At 41.3% G+C, this 20576-nt stretch overlaps 1 protein-coding gene across 2 annotated transcripts; it reads right to left on the bottom strand.

Moving 5' to 3' along the window:
- Positions 1–3457: 3457 nt before the first annotated feature.
- Positions 3458–16894, bottom strand: ssrp1a (structure specific recognition protein 1a). 2 transcript variants are annotated; one of them, XM_070913123.1, is made up of 18 exons: positions 16847–16894; positions 15903–15982; positions 14967–15152; positions 11985–12090; positions 11179–11372; positions 10964–11064; positions 10592–10721; positions 10373–10476; positions 9977–10105; positions 9671–9892; positions 8828–8900; positions 7219–7351; positions 7084–7129; positions 6777–6909; positions 6416–6583; positions 5336–5433; positions 5063–5240; positions 3458–3987 (listed from the first exon to the last, which is right to left on the bottom strand). In XM_070913123.1, the coding sequence occupies exons 2-18, from the start codon at positions 15954–15956 to the stop codon at positions 3922–3924; spliced, it is 2121 nt and encodes a 706-aa protein (XP_070769224.1). In that variant the 5' UTR covers positions 15957–15982; positions 16847–16894; the 3' UTR covers positions 3458–3921. The 2 variants fall into 2 exon arrangements, with proteins under 2 accessions (XP_070769224.1, XP_070769226.1); XM_070913125.1 differs by having other exon boundaries at positions 3458–3984.
- Between the last annotated feature and the right edge of the window lie 3682 nt (positions 16895–20576).

The following is a 20576-nucleotide window of genomic DNA, read 5'->3' as shown; positions in this document are numbered from 1 at the left end:
CTACCATCACTTCACTCATGTTTCAGTGTTAGTGACTCAGAGGGAATCTAACCCTCAAACCTGCCAATTTCACTCACAGAAACATAAAGGACACAACATCTGAGGCTGTTCAACAGCAAGTTACAAAAAAAAATAATGGCCAGGTTTGTGCATTGCATTACATGTTTGTTTTGTTGGTTTATTTCACAGCCAGGCTCTTTAACAGGCGTTGCTATAAACGGGACAAAATTATTCAAAAGGTTTGTTTTCATCTGTTCACTCTGGCGAGGCGTCCAAAAGATTGTTACTTAAACAACATACAAGTATATAAGTTTATTGCTACATCAGTTGGGTCCTTTGTGTGGTTTCCATCTGAGATCAAGCTGTTTTATGGTTCGGGACGTCATCCTATTGGGTTCTTTGACTCATCAGTTATAACCATTTAAAAATGTGCCTTACCTTTTAATGGGTTCCTTTACAAAGTGAAATGGTATTTTTCATGGTGCAATTTCGTCTTAATTGCCATTTTTAAAGCAAGATCCTCCTTTCTTCATCAGTTTTAAAATACATTTATCCAAAAAATGGCTGTTCATCCCTACTATCAGCTATGGTCAGTTCCACAGTTAACCTTTTGATATACCAGAAGCTCTCACATATAAAGAGTTCAGATAAGAGCCCGACTGATAAAAAAGTAGAATTAGCGTGCCATAATTACATAGTTTGTCCAACAGAGAGCACATATCTGTCACAATTCATTGATCCTTATCCAAAACGTATTTTCAATCGTGTTGGGCTAAAAAAAATCTGTCGTTCGGACTTGTTCAGATCAAGTTTAGCAAACTTTGGAGGAAGTTGCTTTAAAAATACATGTAAATAAATGTTTTGTAGAAAGAGTTTTTAAAAATGTATCTGAGGACTATTGACTACACCAACAACCAGGAGGGGTTTCCATTTGTAACATTACAGGCAGGACAGACCAGGAGTCAATCAGGACAAAGTTCATCTGGGATCCATTTATGGGTTCTTGAAAGTAGCTGTGAAAACTTCTGAATTTGTTACAACTTCAAATGTAACCACTCAGACAAATTCATATGTTCAATAGGTCTCCGTTAAACAAGATTCTGTTCATCAACAGTATAGAAAAAAATTATCTGAGTCTATACTTACAGGCCCCCTATAAGAGGCTGGAGTCTCAAAGCACTGTCATAAATTACAAACTGTGGCATTATTGACAACTCTGCAATAATTGAACATATGATACGACCACTTCTCAAGACACTCATGAGCACCGACAGCATTACTGCCTCTCACATCAGGGAGATAATGTAATGATGCAATGACAGTGTGTGTGTGTGTGTGTGTGTGTGTAGATGTATGTGCCTAGAGACAATGTCATTTCTTAAGTGGGTCCATTATGTTTGTGGTCAATTAATGGTAACCTAATACAAGACAAGATACACATAAACACACATGCATGCTTTGGACGTACAAACAAGCGCACAATCTTTCAGGCTGCATGTGACTGTAATGTTTATCACAAAGATTAATGTAAGCATTGCTATACATACGATATCGTCAGATGGATTTCTGTGTGAAAGCTGAAACCATCGTGAAAGTGAAGCGATCCATGTAAACACATTCACACTCAATCCGTCTCTGACCGCCTCATTTAGGACATGCCAGCACACAAACAGCCCAGGATCGCGTGAACACAACCTCACACATTAACACACCACAACCCGAATGAGAGCCTCCACAGTCTCCCTTCCTCGGTTAGTGCTGGTTGTACTTGAATTTGACTTTGTTTTTGGCTCTAGTGATGGCACTGACGGCCGGTCCACCATTTTGGTCCAAACTGAAACAACTATTGGATGGATTGCCATAAACTTTGTACAAACACTCAAGTTCCCAAGTGGATGCATCTTGACTTTGCTGATCCCCTGACTTTTCATCAAGCACTGTAATCAGGTCAACATTTTAATTTGTCCAATATTTTGCAAAACTATTCCCACCAGTCTCCGCTGTACTTTGTGTTAAGTGCTAATTAGCAAATGTTAGCATGCTGAGATGGTGAAAATGGTAAACCTTATACCTGCTAAACATCAGCATGTTAGCATTATCATTGTTAGCATGCTGATGTTTTCCCAGAATGATTCAAAATAACAGTTCGAAAAGAAGGTGTAACATTTGTGGGAATCAGTGAAATTGAGATTTGTAAGATCTTTAAGCAAAAATCAATTCAAATGGCTCCCTGGAAAAGGAATTAATGTCAAAAATGTCACAATGTGTGACAGACAATATACGCTAGGGGTCATTCTCAGGACATCCGGTCAGTCTTACTGCAGCGGGAAAAGAGTACCTTATCATGAAAACCTACACTATCCAAGTGGAAGCGAACCACACATCCGGGAGTGTTTGGCTCTTAAAAACCACCCTGCTCAACCCTAATATAGCAGCCCTTTTACAAACCACTGTGTACTTAGACCTCGGCCCCCCATTTGAAACCACTGTCTCTCAAACATTCACCAGTGTCGCCATCTAACTTGCCCAGATAACACACACTCCAAAACCACCCTGCTTGGTTAAATGGGCCTGATATACAACACCAGTGTGGATAGGAATCCTATGGGACTTTCCTGAGTAAGACTACTGGAAGAGCTTTTGCTCTTCTTCTGCTAGGTAATATGGAGAGATCTCCCTGAGCTGCAGCGTGATTCCAACAGTGGAGCCTTATACGCCTCATACGGTGAGAAATAAGGGCCTGTGGTTACACATGGAGGGCATGAGAGCAGGCCTTAAAGCAGACCACCCGGATAAAAGATAGTTTAGCATATTGAACATTGTTAATTTTACTGATTCAATGAGGAACCATTTTCATTCATCCATACACACCATAAAAAAAAATCCATCTCCATGTAAAGCCAAAAACACCACAGGATCTGACATACTGCAGGTCAAAATTTTAAAATATACTTTAAGTATACAAGTATGTGTGATATACTGTAAAGCATCAGGACATTTTAACAGCAGACATGCTGACTTGATATAGCAGGAAAAGCACAGCTGTTAATAGCATTAACAGTGGCTCCGTTCTATTCAAGTCTCGACTATAGTTTAAACAGGCTCTGCTCTCCCACACAGTTATTTGCGCCTCCTCTCAGGTCGGATGTGGGCAGAGCTGTGAGAGGGATTACTTGAGGTCACCAGACTCCATGTACAAATAAGATGCTTTAATTAGTCCCACCCTGGCAGGTGCAACAAAGCCAACAAAAGAATGAGGACAATGTCCATTAAGCCCACACTGTCCTGAGAAAAGGTTGAATTCCTCCAGAATAAGTGAAAACATGTGGGTGAACTCCGGGTTTGCAGGGCCTCCTTCAGTAGCTACCATAACAAACAATTTAAAGCTGTTGGTTTCTATAATCACTAAGCAGCAGGATACAAAACGTTGTGTACAAAACAAACAGCAAAGTCAGGGTTTATTAAAAATGATTCATTTATTTATTCAAGGTTGAAAACATGACATGGCAAAACACAAACAAAACTCTTGACTGTGGTTTTTAGGAGAAACACAATGGCTTCACATCTGCTTCTCTCTGCCTTATCCACATTAGATCAACTAATAACTCCTACACTCCTCAGTGCTATAAAACTACAACCTTCAAGAATTCTCACAAAAGTGGTACACCAGTATACCACCATGTCACTGAGCAGGCAGGAGGACAGCACGCTCAAAGATCAAATATTACACAAGCTATCAGAGTCACAAGATGTGTTCGTACTCTTAAAGCAAAACATGTAAAAGATGAAGGTGTTGAAGAAAAAAAAAAGCACAACTCAAGTCTGCTGATTTGTCTGTCAGTCCACTTGTGTGATCTCAACACAGAGTGTGTAAATGCTTGGTCCTTGGTTTGTGTGTATGACGGGTAAAGGTGTTTGTGTTTAGTCTGACTCTTCCTCTGAGCTCGCAGGTGTGGACACAGCCTCTTCCTCCTCATCTGATTCCTCCTTAAATAAAAAAAGGGGGTTAGTATGAGTGTGTAACGTATAATAAAGACAAGATGGTTTTTATTCCCTCTGTTATACGAGATTAAGTTAAAATACCTAGATGTGAGTGATACTGAGGGAACACCTGACGAGTTGTCATCCATTAGATTCGTGTAACGCACAACTTGGGAGGGTTTTATCCCTCTATTAACATGGCTACATGCCAACAAATACCAGATGCAATCAAATTAAAAATACAGTCGTTCATTTACTTGTATTACAAATTTTGGTCTTGTTTTCTATAATTATAATGATCTATAATTTCATATCCTCAGTCTAGCTCTCGATGGAGCCTGATTTCAAAATTCATCACAGATACATCTCTATCGGTGTGTGTCAGCCGATAAGTAACAGCTGCGTTATACATATGAAGAATTTCTAAAACACACTCAACTAATAGGAATAGAGATTAGTGGTGCATTTTGCTATGTAATATAGCAGAGACACCGAGCACTCACCATGTCTCTCAGACAATCAGTTCTCTATTGCCGTCTCTCTTTCCCTCTCTATTTCTTACCTGTGACTGATCACAAGTCCTCTCCAATCCGTTCTCTTTTCTTTCTGCAGCTGTCCCACAATCAGACCTGCCGGCTACCTTATTTAAAAAGTCCTCTCTTTCCTCCTCCTACCATTAGTTGATTTGGACGTCCCAATACGCTCAAACACAACACACATTTGAAAATAAACTTGGTTCTCACTGCAGCTCATTCTTTCAGAGCTATCTTTATTTTTTGTGTATTTTTTACTTAACTAGAGTTTAATTCTGCCACATCTATTTAGAAGTGCAAACTTTGTCTTTTTGTTTATACTTTATGTCCGCTACGTCACTCAGAACAACCTCTGCAGTGACCTTTAATGCATGGAAGTGGTGGACAACGATATTCCTCTCCAATGCATGTATCATTCAAATATCAATCAAATTGATAGACATATCCAGAAAACAGATGGTGAAACACACAGACGAGTATGAATCTGATAATGGATCCTGCTGCAGCCTGTCTGATGTTCACCACATTCATTGTATTACTGGCTTTACCTTCTTCCTCTTGGACTTGCTCTTGTGGTCAGAGTCTGACGAACTCTCCTCGCTGGTCTCGATGAACTCTCGACTCTTGAAGCTGTCGTTGCCTCCTCCTCGCTCCTTGTCCTTATCTCCCCCAGCAGACTTCCTCTTCTTTTCCTCCTTCTTACCACCAGATGATTTTTTGCTCTCCCTAAAAGGGTGAAGGGTGGGGAGAAAAAAGTCAGATTTCAGACTAGCTGTATCAAGAGAAAACAACAATATGAGTTTGTGTGTCACAAGCCTTACTTCTTGGAACTGGAGGTTGGTGCTCCGCCGCTCTCTTTGTACTCTTTCTTTGCTTTGTCATACTGCCTCTTCGCCTCTCCTGCCTTTGTTTCCCACTCCTGAAGGAAACAGAGAAGTGTAAAGGAAGAGAGGAATGAAAAAAAACCTTATGGGCCAAGACTGCACATATCATTGGTTTGTCTGGGTTTGTTGAAATACTGATCTGCACAGCACAAGTTCAATGTGGCACAAATGTAAAGAAACTATCACATCTGCTGTTCTTTGAGTCACAAAACTGTTTTATTTCCTTGCTTTCTAAGACTAAATGTATTTAGACAGTTTAATACAGGCATACGTTTGTGACCCAAAAAATAAGACGATGATAAGTGGTGGCTCCGTCCTGACAAACAATTCTGAGGCATGTTGGCTGGCAAAGCTGTAATAAATGTATTTGCCCATTTAGGTGACAAGACAAATACATCAGGTAATTTCAACTAGTTGTAAACGCCTAAATTCAGCTATACACCCTTTATACATTACATCAGTCGCACTTATTTTTCCTGATTTAAAAATGTACCTATTACAAGATACTCTTCATGAGTGGAACGAGTTTCCAGCAGTGTCCAAAATACACAGGTAATAGTCTTAACATGTAAACCCCAAAACTTGTTCTCACACAACTTTGAGAGCAAAGTCTCCAGCATAAGAGTGACATTGACTGCGATCAATGTGGAGAAAATTATTTTGAGAGCAAACCTCAGCGTTTATATGAATTTGACCTGTCAAACACAACTTGTTTAAATTCCATAAAAAGCGATTTAAAAGTCTACTTTATTTATGTGTTTAGGTTAGTCAGACACATTGACTGCAGAGAAAAAAAAAAAAATCTTTATATTATAATATATCAATTATATCAAATCTATCCCAATGAAAATCATACCTACAGCTTGCATAATTCATGCTCTCATATCATTCTATGGTCACAGCTGTACTCTCTGAACACAATGTGTAATTGTGCACAAAGTTAAATATCTAGTGTTGTGAGGGCAGAGGAGTAAAACTAAAGCAAATTCTCTCCTCCTCCTCCTCCTCCTGCCTCACCTCCTTATCTTCTTTGCCCAGTTGTCTCCACATCTCTCCGGCCTTCTTGGAAATCTCTGTGATGGAGATGCCCGGGTTCTCCGACTTGATTCGCTCACGGCTTGAGTTTAGCCACAGCATGTAGGCACTCATTGGCCTCTTGGGGCCGCCGGTATCTTTCTGCTTCTTCTACACAGATTGAAGAAAGGAAAGAAATCGATGGGTAAATGTGTGCAATTATACATATTTATATCTACTGTACTTCTGATTGCAATAGTAGAGGCATCTTTCTGGAAAAAAGGAAAAAAATTGCGGCTTGAATCTCATCTTCTTTCAACCTAATATTTCTCATGCTTTCTTCCTGTCCCAACTGCTCTCTCACCTCTTTGCGTGGTTTCCTCTCTTTTTTCTCCTTCACCACTTTGGCTTTCTTGACCTTCTTCTTCTTTGCGCTCTCATCTTCGCTTTCGTCCCCATCGTCGCTGCTGTCGCTTGCTGAGGCATTGCTGTCGTACCTGATTGACAAAGGTGGAGAAACAGGACAGGAAATGGGGAAAGTTACGTCAGCTGGGTGAAAGAAGCCAGGGTGACAGAAAAAAAGAGCTGATGGTAACAGAAATCAAGCATTTTATTCCCAAGGAAAAGGTGAACAGACTCAAAACAAACAATTTTAAGAAAAAGTCACTCACTCTTCTGCAATGTCATCATCTTCTTCTCCCGGGTTAAACGACTCATCTAAAAAGTGAAACAGGATGGTCAAACCTACTGATCGCCAGAACTCATCATGCATGGCCTGGTTCTGTCATACTGAGACGGTTACTCACCGCTCTCGCCATCCGATTCGTCGCTGTCGTTGCCCTCCTCTCTGATCTTGCCCTCAGCCTTCATCCTCTCCAGGTAGGCATCGTGCTGGTCGTCGTCTGAGTCGCTGTACTCGTCAATTTTACCCTTCATGCCCTGAAAGTAAACTGCACAGTCAAAACCGACACTACCCACAATACAGCACAGCCATAAGAGAGTCTTCCATCACTTACCAACAGTCAGGTAAAGGTCACTTTCATAATCGATTAATCATTTAGTCAATAAATTGTAACAAAATACTGAAAAATGCCAATCACAACTTCACAGAGCCCAAAGTATGTTTTCAAATTGCTTGTTTTGCACAACCCTCACTTGAGAAGCTGAAAGCTGCAACTATTTTGGATTTTTACTTAAAATAGGACTTAAATGATTAATCCACCAATAATAATATAGTCGATTATTGTCCTTTCATTTTGATACTTAACCTTTATCTCTGATACTTTTTTCCGTGATGCTTGCTCATAGGAGTGTTCAAGTCAGATTCAGCAAACTGCACCAACTTGTAGTAAATTACTAATAGCTGCCTGATGAACATCTGATGAATGTTCATGAGCAGGTGCACTTTTGTGAGATTTGATCATAAGCCTCCAAATATCCTGATATAATCTATATAAGGCTACCTGATCCTCTTTATTTGTGCCAAGTTTCTTTCACAAAGACGTCACCCAAGAGTAAAAAGAAGAATTTCACACCACGACACTATCGGTTCTGTTAGCAGACGAAAACATAGTGTCACGCGTTCAGTGCGACATCTGACGTGATGAGGCTGGTTCTACTGTATTGTTATCTTAGGCAAAAACCAAGCTATTTTCTCCTCCCACATGGTCTTTCCAATCTCCATGCATCAATATCAATATCTGCCAGGGGACGAACAGAAGACAAGTCAGGAAGGCTCGTATTAAAACACTAACAGGAAATGGAGAGCAGGCCCATTCATTGTCATTGACCTACTCTACTGACCCTGTCACCATGGCAACAGGTGGCCTCGTTACCAGTGAAACAGAGTTGGGGTTTCGACTGTGTTGTCAGACAGACCAGGAACTTGCATATGTCAACAGACAGCATCATGGGTAATGCAATCAGCACTGCCTGTGTTAGGCAGTGGCCATGGCGACAGCTGTGTCGAGTGTTAAAGCACACCAAAAGCCCCCGGGCCACACATTAGTCAGCACGATGCAAACAAACGCACACACTCACTCACTTAGTTATCAGTAACACACTCCTTCACCCCTATGTCCCATGATTAGTCATAAATCACTCAGGATTTATCAGATTTACCACCAATCTTATTGGTAACGTCCAACCGAAATCAAGATAATAGGACACAATCCTCCACACACACACACAACAGCAGCACGCCATGCAAGCAGAAATCACTCCACACCGATAAAATCAAGTGTCTAGTTCACACGTGACGCCCATGACCATACCCACCTTCTTCTACAGGGTTACAAGGACAAGACACACAGGAGAAGGGCAACAAGCATCAATATCTGGGATGGAAGTCTGACAAAACTCATGTAATATCTTTGCTTACAAACTGGGAGATGTCTAAATGACAAAATGAGTTACCTCTTTGAACCCTCTGTTCTTGATGTTGAGCTTCTTGGCGTTAACGAAGTCAAACAGTTTGCCGTACTCTTCTCTAAAGGAAAGAAGATCGAGTTATTTTGGCTGAAATTCACTACATATAAATCAGCACATAACGCATCCTTTTACTTTTTAAATGCCTGTATGGATTAATTACAGTATGGCCACTTTAAGATTCTGCTGATTAGCTGGCTGAACTTCTGGTTAGATGTTGCCTGGATATTTAACAAGCCTTATTTTAGTTTGGGGTTAATAGCAAAATGTTATACAATCAAACTGGTTATATCCTGGTTTCAAAAACCCAGATTAGCTTGTATTCTTGTTTTGAGAAACTGGAATATATTAGATTAACTGGAAGACTCTGACATGTAAACACCATCTCCAGGTTTCTGAATGCCCCATGTGTGCAGCTGCGTCACGTAGAAGGTAGTACAATATGAAACTCTAGCAACACTAATGCAGAGGATGATTGTTATCACTTGTTGCTCTTATGTTCCATTACTGTGATAAGATGGAGATGCCAAACCAGCAAAGTGGTGCATGCAGCAGAGTCCAGGCAGCCAGAAACCTAAGTGGCTTTTTCCTTATCTGCTGAATTAACTCAGGGGGGACATGACACGGTGGTTGGGATGTCAAAGTGTTAGAGAAATGAGCCTACACTGACGTAACAATCAGAAACCTAGATAATGTTTGAATAAATTATATGGGAGTATGAATAACCAGGTTCCTCTGTGATCCATCCTAATCAAAACCAGGATGAAAGTCCAAACCGGGATGCTAGTGTGCATGAAAAAGTGACAGAGCTTCTGCGTGTGGCGTCCTCACCTCTCGATGCTGCTGAAGGTGTACTGATTTCCCTGCTTGGTCTCGATCTCAAAATCAAAGGATCGGGTTGTGGTGGTGCCTCGGGCGAAGTTGACGCAGGAGATCTCCTCGAAGCGCAGGTGCACGGGGGGCTTGTGGACATAGATGAAGCCCCTCTCCAGGGGATAGAGGAGGCCTGAGGACGCCTTGTAGGAGCAGGTGATGCACTGGGCGCCGGAGTGACTGTTGAAGAATGGGGCACGTTTAACAGGATTTGATTAAGTATATTAAAGAAAATGTGTTTTGTATGTCTTATTAGGTGCTTACCCCTGGAAGTTTCCAGGCACAGTGATCTTGCGGTTGACCAGGGCCTTCATCACCCTGCTGACCATCTCATACAGAGACCCTGACATGTTTTTACTGAGTTTGCCCTCAAAACGGCGCTCCACGTCCTCCCTGTTAGACACAGAGGAAAAGAAGACAGAATTACTATCTTGAAATTTAACACTTTCTGGTGTTTGTAAGAAACAATGCAAAGAACAGAGGAAGTTGAAAATGACTCCTTCAGATATTTGCTTCCCTCTAGTGGATACACACTGTATAACATCAGAAAGTGAGTGTTGAACACACACAGAGCTTGTCTTACAAATGTAACAGGCTCATTTTGCACTTGGCTACACGCAGCCCATATAATCATGGTGTCCTTTACTGTCATATACTCACTCGCTCATGTTGAGGGTGAGGTTGATGTCCTCTTCCTTGGAGAAGAGCAGGATGAGAAAGTGATAACGCGTCTGACCTTGCTTGATGGGAGGATCCAGACTGATCTATTAAGACAACACAAAAATGACAAACAGAGAGAGAGTGTGAGAAGGAACAAGAGAAACAGCAAGGGGGGGGAAATGCTTATTAGAGCAACAAAAAAAACAAAAGTCCACTTACCACAAAGAACATCTGCCTCTGATCCTTATGTGGCAGCAGGAACAGACGGAGGACGGTGGTGTAGGGAATCTTGTAGTCAAAGGTCTTACCATGGAGGTGAAGGAAAGTCGGGTAGATACGGATATCATATCTAAGTGAGGAAAAAAGAGAAATGAGAGAGCAGTCAAGCAAAATTTTTAACTACTGGTGAATGGTGTAAACAACAGTACTGCAGCTGAGCACTAACCCTGTCATGTTTGGACATCTAACTACAGTGTGGCTTCTCATGCAAACACTGCTTTGTTATGTTGTATATGAATTTCAGGCTTAGTTTTCAATTGATGGGATAACACAAACGAGGAAGTGACTTTGTTTTGGGTGTTGATCATCTACCTTCCTCTGGGCGTAAGACACTGCAGCTCTTTGAAGATACACACAGCGTCTCCTGTGGCCTGGATCACATCAGCCTTAGACAACACACTCTCGGCAAACGCCTGTAGGAAAACACACACTTTTAGCACTATTATCAACGTAGATTAAAAAACAAACATAGCGCTTTATGGAGAAATAACTACTAGTACAAAGGGAAGCAGCCCATCCTTCCTCACCTCCACAGGGTCTTGTCGCTCATCTGCCTGGCTGGGCGGGACGTAGAATCGGACCTCCATGAGGGAGACCTCGGTGTCGTCATTCTGGTGAAACTCCAGAGTGACTTCGTTCTTCCCCGTGGCGCACTGGGACACGTTGGACAGTGGGATCTCGAATGCTGTATTGTCATTTACATCAAATGACAACTGTGGCCCTGCGGTGGGAGAGGGAGTGAGAAACAGGAAAACCTTATGTCAGCGGCAGCTCATCTTTTAAATCTTTAAAATCTATGAATTTTAATTAATTAATATTACTATTAAATAATCTTCTTTCTATTTTACTGAGGTGCTATTATTCAGCTCAGCCTGGCATAAAGACTTTCCAAATTCTCTAAATACTGAGAACGAATGAGAACTGATCATTTGGGTGTACGATAAATATAAAGTACAATCATTGAGAAAAAACTGATCTTGGCACCCTAGCTGCTAATCTTCACCTGCTCTTAATTTTCAGAACATTGTATTAATTACAGCTGAAACGAATGGTTTGATAACTAAAAAGTTGTTTGACAGATAATTAATAGGCAACTATTTTCAATTTATCGTTTAGGCATTTTTCAAGCAAAAACAGCAAACATGCTGGTTGTCAAATGTGAGGACGGGATGCTTTTCTTCATATAAGATAGTAAATTGATTATCTTAAGACTGCTGGTTGCATTTTTAACAATTTTCTGACATTTTATAGATACATACGTTACTACAGTGACCCTGTGCCAAAACTAATCTTCCAGTAGGACATTTTGGTTGCTTGGTTGGTGTATTTTCACCTGAGAACTTGGCTGTTCCCCAGTTCCATCCCTTCACACACATGTCCTTCTCCATCAGCTCCACCTTGTAGTTAGCCTTAAAAAACTCAGCGATCTTCTCAAAGTCCTGATGGACAAAAGGTAAGAGGGGGAGCAGAGAGGTGGGGAGACAAAAGCAGAAAATGAAGTTGACAGGAGAGGAAGTGATGAAAAGAGCAGGGGAGGAAATGAAAAGAAAAAATGGACAAAGAAGGCGGCTTCAAGTTAGTAAGACAGTAACACACTGGCACTGCATGGGTCAAAGCTTGGAAAAACACCCTCTAAAAGGGGGTCAAGGGATGGAGGGCTAATTAATCACAACGCAATTATAAGCGCGCCCGCCGCTGAGGCCTCATGGGAACACTGGAGGTGAATGTAATCCATCCGCCCTCTCTGTCCTCCTCCCCTCCAAACCGCTGCGGACAATCAGCCTGTTTATTTATCCTGCAGGCCTGCTTACAACTGGAAAGGACACACACTCACACACAGCGACAAACACATGGTCAATCACACACACATACACAGGCACTGTCCTAGTAGTACACACACATGTGGAAGTGATTGTGGTGTGCGAGTGTGTGCAGGGTAGAGAATGAGACTCTGTGGGAAACAGAGTTTACGCACCTGGATATCTGCCTGTCCATAAGGTTATTACAGCCAATTAGAGCCCAGAGAGTCGGTGTGTGTGTGTGTGTGTGTGTGTGTGTGTGTGTGTGTGTGTGTGTGTGTGTGTGTGCACTACAGTTCATCAGCGTGTTTGTCAGCCTGGATTAAGGCATTGTTTAGATAGGAGAACATGTGTGAGCAGATGTGTAAATGCATAAAAATCATGAGTTTGTGCAGAAGTGGCCTGTTTGTGTGTGAATGTGTGTGTGTCTCAGTGTCCTCATCAGGCCTGTTGAGTGTTTCTCGACTCCTCATTACAGTTTTGGCAGATTTGTTGTTGCTCAGCTCATTTAATCATAATAAACACAGACCCCCCCACTACCCACCACACACATACAGTCTTACTTAAAAAAACCACCAACTCTTTTATTACTGCATTTTTCAACCATGCTCTCCCAACAACCTTCAACCTCTCATTTGTTAAATCTGAGGATATATTGAGAAAAACTGGATAATGCGTTCGTGCTTCCACATGTCCCATAGAGACTGAGTGGCACAAAATAATTTCATGATAAGGCTCTTCAAGACTTTCCCACTTTTACTGGACCTATTGGATCAAACTCTGATATTACAAAGAGTTGTACCAGAGTTTTTTGTGACACTACACAAAATGTATTAATGTATTTACAACCATTACATCAAAATCACCTCACAGACCAGCACTGTTCCTGGGGGCTTGATTAAAACACACACTTGTTTCATCAGCCTCAATACTCACGTAAATTTGTTCTAAACCTTACTTTGAGGAATATTAACTAATATAAAATGTTTTTCTTCAAAAATCTTTTGTTCACTTAACAAAAGAAGCCAGACTTCTCAAATGTTAAATGTGTAAAAACAAGCAGCTGTACAGGAACTTTGTCTAAATAAAACAATAATCCAAAACCGGCAAATTCATGCTTTCAATCAGAAAACTGTCAATAACTGTGAATAAGTAAAGAAGACTATGAATGTGACCAGGCATTTGAAGCTTCAGTGATATAAAACAGAGAAAGACTGCAGATACTCATGTTTGAGAGGCCAGAACCAGAGATTTTTCATGATAAGTGGCTTCAACAATTAAGTGATAATCAAAATCCTCTAATTGTTTCGGCTCTACATTCACTTTCGATTGATCTGGTACTTGACATTTCACTCTGTACCAAAAAACGTTTTGCAGTTCGATACCCTGCCCTATCACCAAAATGCAAACACAAGAGTCAGCTGCCTACATTCAGTGCCACATTCTCAATGTAAACGATGATGTCTTGGGCCGACTGAATCAAATCGAAGTGACATACACACCTCGACACCCCCTGCTTCTCCAGCAGACAGTTACAGGTCAGATACATAACTGCCTCTCTGGCAGAGATTCAATGTCTTGCTCAAGGACACTTCAGAAGGACAGATGCATCACAGCTCCTGTACACCTCGCCAGCGGCTAAACCTCCAGCCAACTCCCGATTACCGACACTGGCTGTGGGATAATAAACAATGACATCACGCCCTGAGCTACGAGAGAGGATCCATCTCCCAAAAAAATACGCTGATTAACCCCAGGAGACGCCACCGCTCACAGCCACAGACTGCACATTATACCGGCTCCTCCATCCCAGTATTTTACTTGCGTGCTGACATTCCCCAAACTCTCAGAGCAGCGGGGGAAAGAAAAAAAAAATAGGGTGATAAAAAACAAACACAACCACAATTTTTTTTTCTTGTCTGTCTTCTGAGCCAAATTGTTTCAGTGGATTGATATAAACACTGACTCACATGAGCCGATGATTACACTGTTTATGGAACACACATGCTAGCGCTGGTTTCCCTCATTAATCCCATTAGGAGCTTTGGAGAGAAGAGCCGACTCATTTCACATACTTTTGATAGCCACACACACACACACACTCACTCACGTGGTGGCCTTTTCGCAAAATGGTAGCGTTTTTTCTGTGGAAATGTCAGACAAGGGATGGAAGTTGTTTATCGGTGGTCCCCTTGCTTGTGTCCCTTGTCATAAACACATCGTTGAACAAACCAGCAGTGTGTGTTAGTCTGTAATATTCCACTGTTGCCTCGTCCTCCTCTGAGTAAGGTAACAATTATTTCCCAGAAACCGAAAAGTACAACCAGGGAGGAGGATTTAGAGTCAGTTGAGGTATCACGCCATCAGACAGAAGAGAGAGAGCCTGATCAGCCGTCTTATCGTCAAAAACTGTAAAACCACTGCTTTATTGCACAAAGAAATAAAAACATCTACATGGAGCCTGCAGGTATGTCACGTATGCACATAAAAAACACACACAAAAAACCCCCACTCACTGTGTCCCTGAAGCCGTCATATTTGTAGACATGTCCTGTGCTGGTGCCCAACTTGATGCCGTGACCTAGACATACTCGTCTCCACTGGGCCAGGTTGAGCTCACCAGCTGGGATGCTGTCCACCTTCCCCGTCTTGCTGCTCTTATAAACCACATTTTGCTTGCTGAAACGCAGTCGCCCGTCATTCTGCAGCGATAAAGGGAAGAGATTTTTATTTTGTTGTTTTGTTGTTTTATTAAAGAAAAAGAAAAATGCCAAAAATGTACTTGTTCCAGTTTCTCAAATGTGAACATTTTCTGGTTTTCCTCGTCTTCTATGATAAACTTATCTTTGGGTTTTGGACTTTTGGTCGGACAAAACAAGCGATTTGAAGTCAACTTGGGCTCTGGAAAAATGTTATTTTTCTACTACTAAGAAAATAATCTGCAGATTAATTGATAATAATTAAAATAGCTGTTAGTTGCTGCCCTAGTTCAAAGGGATAACTTCTTAACAATAATGATTGTGCAGTAAAATTATGACTGATCGTTTTCCTCATCCCAATTTACAATACAAAACCAATTTTATCATAAGGTAGGACCAAAAATCAATGAACTTAACTCACTTCTGTATAATTAATTTAATACTGGGATGCACTGACATATTTTTGAACTGTATCAATCATTTTGTACAAGTCTCAGTAAATACAAACCAGGTTACTCGTTTCAGACTCCCTATTTTAGTGTAGTTAGTCTTTTTTTAATTTAACAACATGGTGTTTTTATGTATTTCACAGTATATCCAGGAAGACACCCTTTAACTCCACAAATGGACATGGTCGGGTATCATGGCCTTTAAAAGTGGATATCAGCCTTTGTATTGGCAGTATTCTGAACTGCTTCCCAGTCTTGTTCCTCTCTACACATCAGCTTAGAGAGCATTGATGAGGATACTGACCCAGGAGCCTTTGACCTCCTGGTAAATCTCGTTGAACTCCAGCGTGTCTCCCATCTCAGCTACAGGCGATGACTGATGCTCTACAGACAGATGAAAATGCATTAGATAGAACCAAACATCCAGAGGGCTTTTATCGTTATCGTTTTTAAACTGTATTTTCAGTTTGGGGCATGAAATTCCCATTTACCCTTAAAACGGTCATTTTCATTGCCTCTCCTGTTAGTTTGAGCTGCTGATCACACAGGAAATAGTTTGATGTTGATGAAAACATGACGGTCAGACACACAGTGACAGAGCCAAAAACTTGAAGAGAGAGACTGAAGAGAGACCTGCCATCCTGTGATGGTGTAAATACTAAAAGCTGCATTGTTTCTGTTAACTTCTGGTTTACTGATTTTGGTGATATTAGCATTTCCGACTGACGCTAGCCACTAACCGTTTTCACAGTTTAAAGCACCGACTGTGAGCTAGCTGGCTAACTAACAGTTTACGTTGTTGACTGTAGGCAGTAAAAATCCAGACAGGTACGTGTAACGAACATTCTTCTGACATAAATCGTTAAGTAACGGTTAGGTCCCACTGTTTCTGAATAAAAACGATAACTAGCGTCCATGCTGCGCCACTAACAATAGCTAGGCTAACTTGAACTGCACTGGGTGCGCTTCTTTTATTGCGCGATGTTGCACTGAGTCTTCAGTTTGACAGAGTAACAGACGACACGCGCTACAACACCGCCCCGTAGAAACACAGCCTACGTCAAATCGAGCGCTCCAGCGGAGCTAGGCCGGTGTAAAGAAATCAAGTGATGTTCGTAATTCATTTTGCAAACGAAATAGCTCCAAATAAAGCACGATAGCAATCTATACCATCTTGCTACTTAAAAATATTGCAACATTGGTTTCTAAATAAGCGGTAAAATACAATGTGAAAACTTCATGCCTTACTGTCAGTGTGATGAGCAGCTTCGCCTGTTTCCCGCGTGTAGCATCGGTAGCTAGCGCTACGTCACAGGAAAGAACCATGGATGTTGTTTGTATTTACTTCCGGTTTGGCGAAGAGTTAAATAATCGATCATAAAAGCCTTTAATGGAAGGCATACACACTCTGAAGTGCTTTAGATGCAGATGTTTGTGTAGTACTTGAACTGTCGAGTTGCTCATGGCAACTCCTGTTTGAAAACAGAAAGTTGTTATAGAGTCCGCGCGGCAGAGCAGAGTGCAGTGACCACTCATCACCACTGGGTGGCACATAACACATCTAATGAAATAGGCCTAGTATGTTTCTATTCTATTGTAATAGAAAACAGAACTGGACAGAGTGCAACGGTCCAGCATATCTGAAGTAGTTTAGTAATAACAATGAAAGGTGGATATTACATCATTTACTAAGTCAGAGTCTGAATAGTTATTTTGAAACTCCACGATACAGAGCAGACTTAACGTGACTGTGGGAAGGACCTGGATCACATAAAACTCATAAGATACGCATGGCCACATTAATCTGCCAGGGAGCCTTGGGGCAAAAACGAACTGTTTGGCCCCTATAAATCCATCTGTTTCTCCCACTCTTTGTGTAGCGTGTACAGTTTTTCTACTGGGCCCTGTTTGCTGTAGTAATTTGATTAAACAAAGGAATTTAAGTAATAGCGCAACATACAGTAAAAGCACATAACTGAAATAAACAGGGTCTTAATATATAAAATCAGGACCCATTTAAGGCCCTTGTCATGTCAGGTGATATTGCGCTTTATGGTGTATACTACAAATGTTCAATCAAATCAGACAAAACCAGTTGACACACAGTAACACAGTAACCCTGGAGCCTTCAGGCCCCCCAAGAGTTATGGGGCCCCAGGGGAGTTGTTAACCTTGAGGATACTGTAATATAATACATATTTCGGGGTATCTGAGTGATTATGAAAATATTTTACCAAGAGGCCTCGACTGCCAGGGAAGCGGGAGGGATTCTTTTTAAACATTTAACTTAGATCCAGGACAAATTGAGTATCAGCAGTGATGCTTCTGCCCGAATCTCTCCCCTCGTGCACGCGCAACAACATTCGCATGGGCTGCTGTTGGTACGCTGAGTGACAGCTGGAGGTGAGAGAAGAAGATCACCGTAATCCCAATGTCAATAAAAAAAATAAAACCTGAGGAATGAGGAAGAAAGAAAGAAACAGCGAGGAGCAAACACTTCTCTTCATCCTCTCTCTTAGAGACTATTCGCAGTATATGGTCCATTGTTAACTTTATGGGAGGCCTCTAAATTTAAGACCCTATAATATTCCTGTCAACAACTATTCATATTATAGGCTACCCAATGAAATCTTACCTCTGACTTTACCTGATAATGTTACGCTATTTTTTTTGCCGCATATAGGCCTACTTTCATGATATATGAAAGTTTTAATTTATTTATATGTCTTCAATTATTTTAAGATTGCCTAAAGAGGGAAAAATAATTGCTCTTAATTGTCAATGTAATTATTTTATTTAAAGAAAGGCCCATGATGATAAAGTAGCCTATTGACCTATTAATTGGAATTAACATAATAATATAAAAAAGAAAAGCGAGCACTTGTCGTTTTTCCACACAGTTAGACAGATAGAGAGAACATGTAATGCCTGGTTTCCTGGATGATTGGAGGGTCGCAGGGTTGCCGGGTCCTCCTGGCCTGCAGTGAACTGATCCAGCCGGACTCGCACTTTATTAAAGGGGAACAGATTAAAGATCAAACGGCCGCAGTCAGATTGTGTTCAGGAGGATGACGAGGCGAGAGAGACACGAATGGGTTGTGACAAGTCCCGTGGTTCAGCGGCTCTGTCAAGTTGCGCTGCGATGCGTCAACGCGGTGAATCACCCGCACCGAGGAGGAGGATAACGAAAGAAGGAGAGACAGGGATGGGACGGAGGGGAGGAAAAGGAGAAAGGGGTAGAAAAGGAGGAGGAGGAGGTACAAAAAGGCTGCGCCGTCATTCAGTCTGTCACACAGACCACACGCACCAAGTCAGCGGACCGTCAATATTTCAGCTGTCTCCTTTTGACTGTAACATCTTTAATATAATCAGTACATTCAATTTATAGGATTAAAAAAGTAGCGACATCACCTGCGTTTCCCCGACACCTCATCCAGAGCTGTGTGAGCGAGGTGGGCAGGTTTAATTGAGCCGACACATGATGAAAAGTTTGCGATTTTTTTAAAGAGAGCGAACTGTAAACTTCAAGAGCAGAGGAGACATCATTATCGGTTTATTTCAGCTGTTAAATTTGCCAGCGGACGAACTTCTGAGAGTTCACTGAACGGATTAAAAGGATTTGGAGAAAATGAAAAGGTGTTGCGGAGGTAAGCACATTATCTAATACTTTTTATGAGAGTTTTTAAAAAACAGAAAAACACTTATGGGATTCTTATCATTACTGCCCTGCTCTAATAATTAGGCTATTATTATTTGGTTCAATTTCGTCGATATGGAGATTTTGTTTTCTTGCAAATCCAATTAATAGTAAAAGTTGTGAATATGTTCAAAGTTGGGTTCAGAATATTTAGGTGTGTTTTCTGTTTTAACCCACTTTCTAAATATCGTCATATCTTGTGGTTTAATTGCGCATAGTAGCTAAAACTATAAGAAACTAATTCCAATTTCACTCACATTGTTTTTCTAACAGTGGAAAGAAATCAATTGAAACTTTAAAATTGTTTTTCTCTTTTAATGTTTAGTTAATGTTTTTTTTAAACACATTAGTTGAATAGTGGTTGTAAATCATTTCTTCACATTAGGACGTTTATGATGAACAAACAGATGGTTTTGGTGGCTCATCAGCAAAACCTCAAAGGTTATCATGGAAATAATAGACACAGAAAACATTTTTGTATGTCTTTTTCAGATTTTCCACGAAATGTGAAGGCTATGTGAGAGGAATGTGAGATTAACAGACCACAAAAAGAGAGAGAGAGAGTAAAACCACTGAAAGAAAATGTGTGTGTGTATAAAAGAGAGAGAGAGAGAGGCTCTTATTCACAGTGAAAAATGACAGGGGTTGAGGGGGTCAGAGGCAGCTAAAGCCCCTGTCTAGTTAGCTGTCACTGATATGAGAAAGTACATGATTCACGTTAGTCAGGGTGTGAGAGGACACACACACACACACACACACACACACACACACACACACACACACACACACACTTTCCCCCTGGGACGACTGGTGCGGCTGCTGCTCCGTGTCTATGAAAGGGAGGAAAAGGAGGCGAAAGAAAGAGGGAGAGACAGTACTGACTGATGAAAAGATGCGAGTTTCTCTCTTCCGCTCTCTCTCTCTCCTCTTCCTCCTCCTGTCATCCTCTCTTGCTCTCCTCGTCACCGTCTAGGTGGTCACATCATGTGAGCCGGCCGGTCGTCAGCAAATTTGGCGTAACTTTAGAAGGACAATAAATAGAGGGCTGAGTGCAGAGCAAACTGCCGCTCCCTCTGATACTCAAGCTAATAAACAGAAAGCTCAGCTGGTGACGAACACACACACACACACACACACACACACACCTCCCCAGGTAGACACATGCACACAACAACACATGTTCACACATATAGATGCACAGGAACATGTTTTTTCTCTCTTTTAAACACACACACTCTTTCCTCTCTCGCTCTTTCTAATACACACATACACGTACACACA

The sequence above is a fragment of the Enoplosus armatus genome, chromosome 10 (assembly GCF_043641665.1).
Source record: "Enoplosus armatus isolate fEnoArm2 chromosome 10, fEnoArm2.hap1, whole genome shotgun sequence".
Taxonomy (NCBI): Eukaryota; Metazoa; Chordata; class Actinopteri; order Centrarchiformes; family Enoplosidae; genus Enoplosus; species Enoplosus armatus.
Note: the sequence above shows the minus strand (reverse complement) of the source record. Positions and strands in the feature narration are given on the sequence as shown.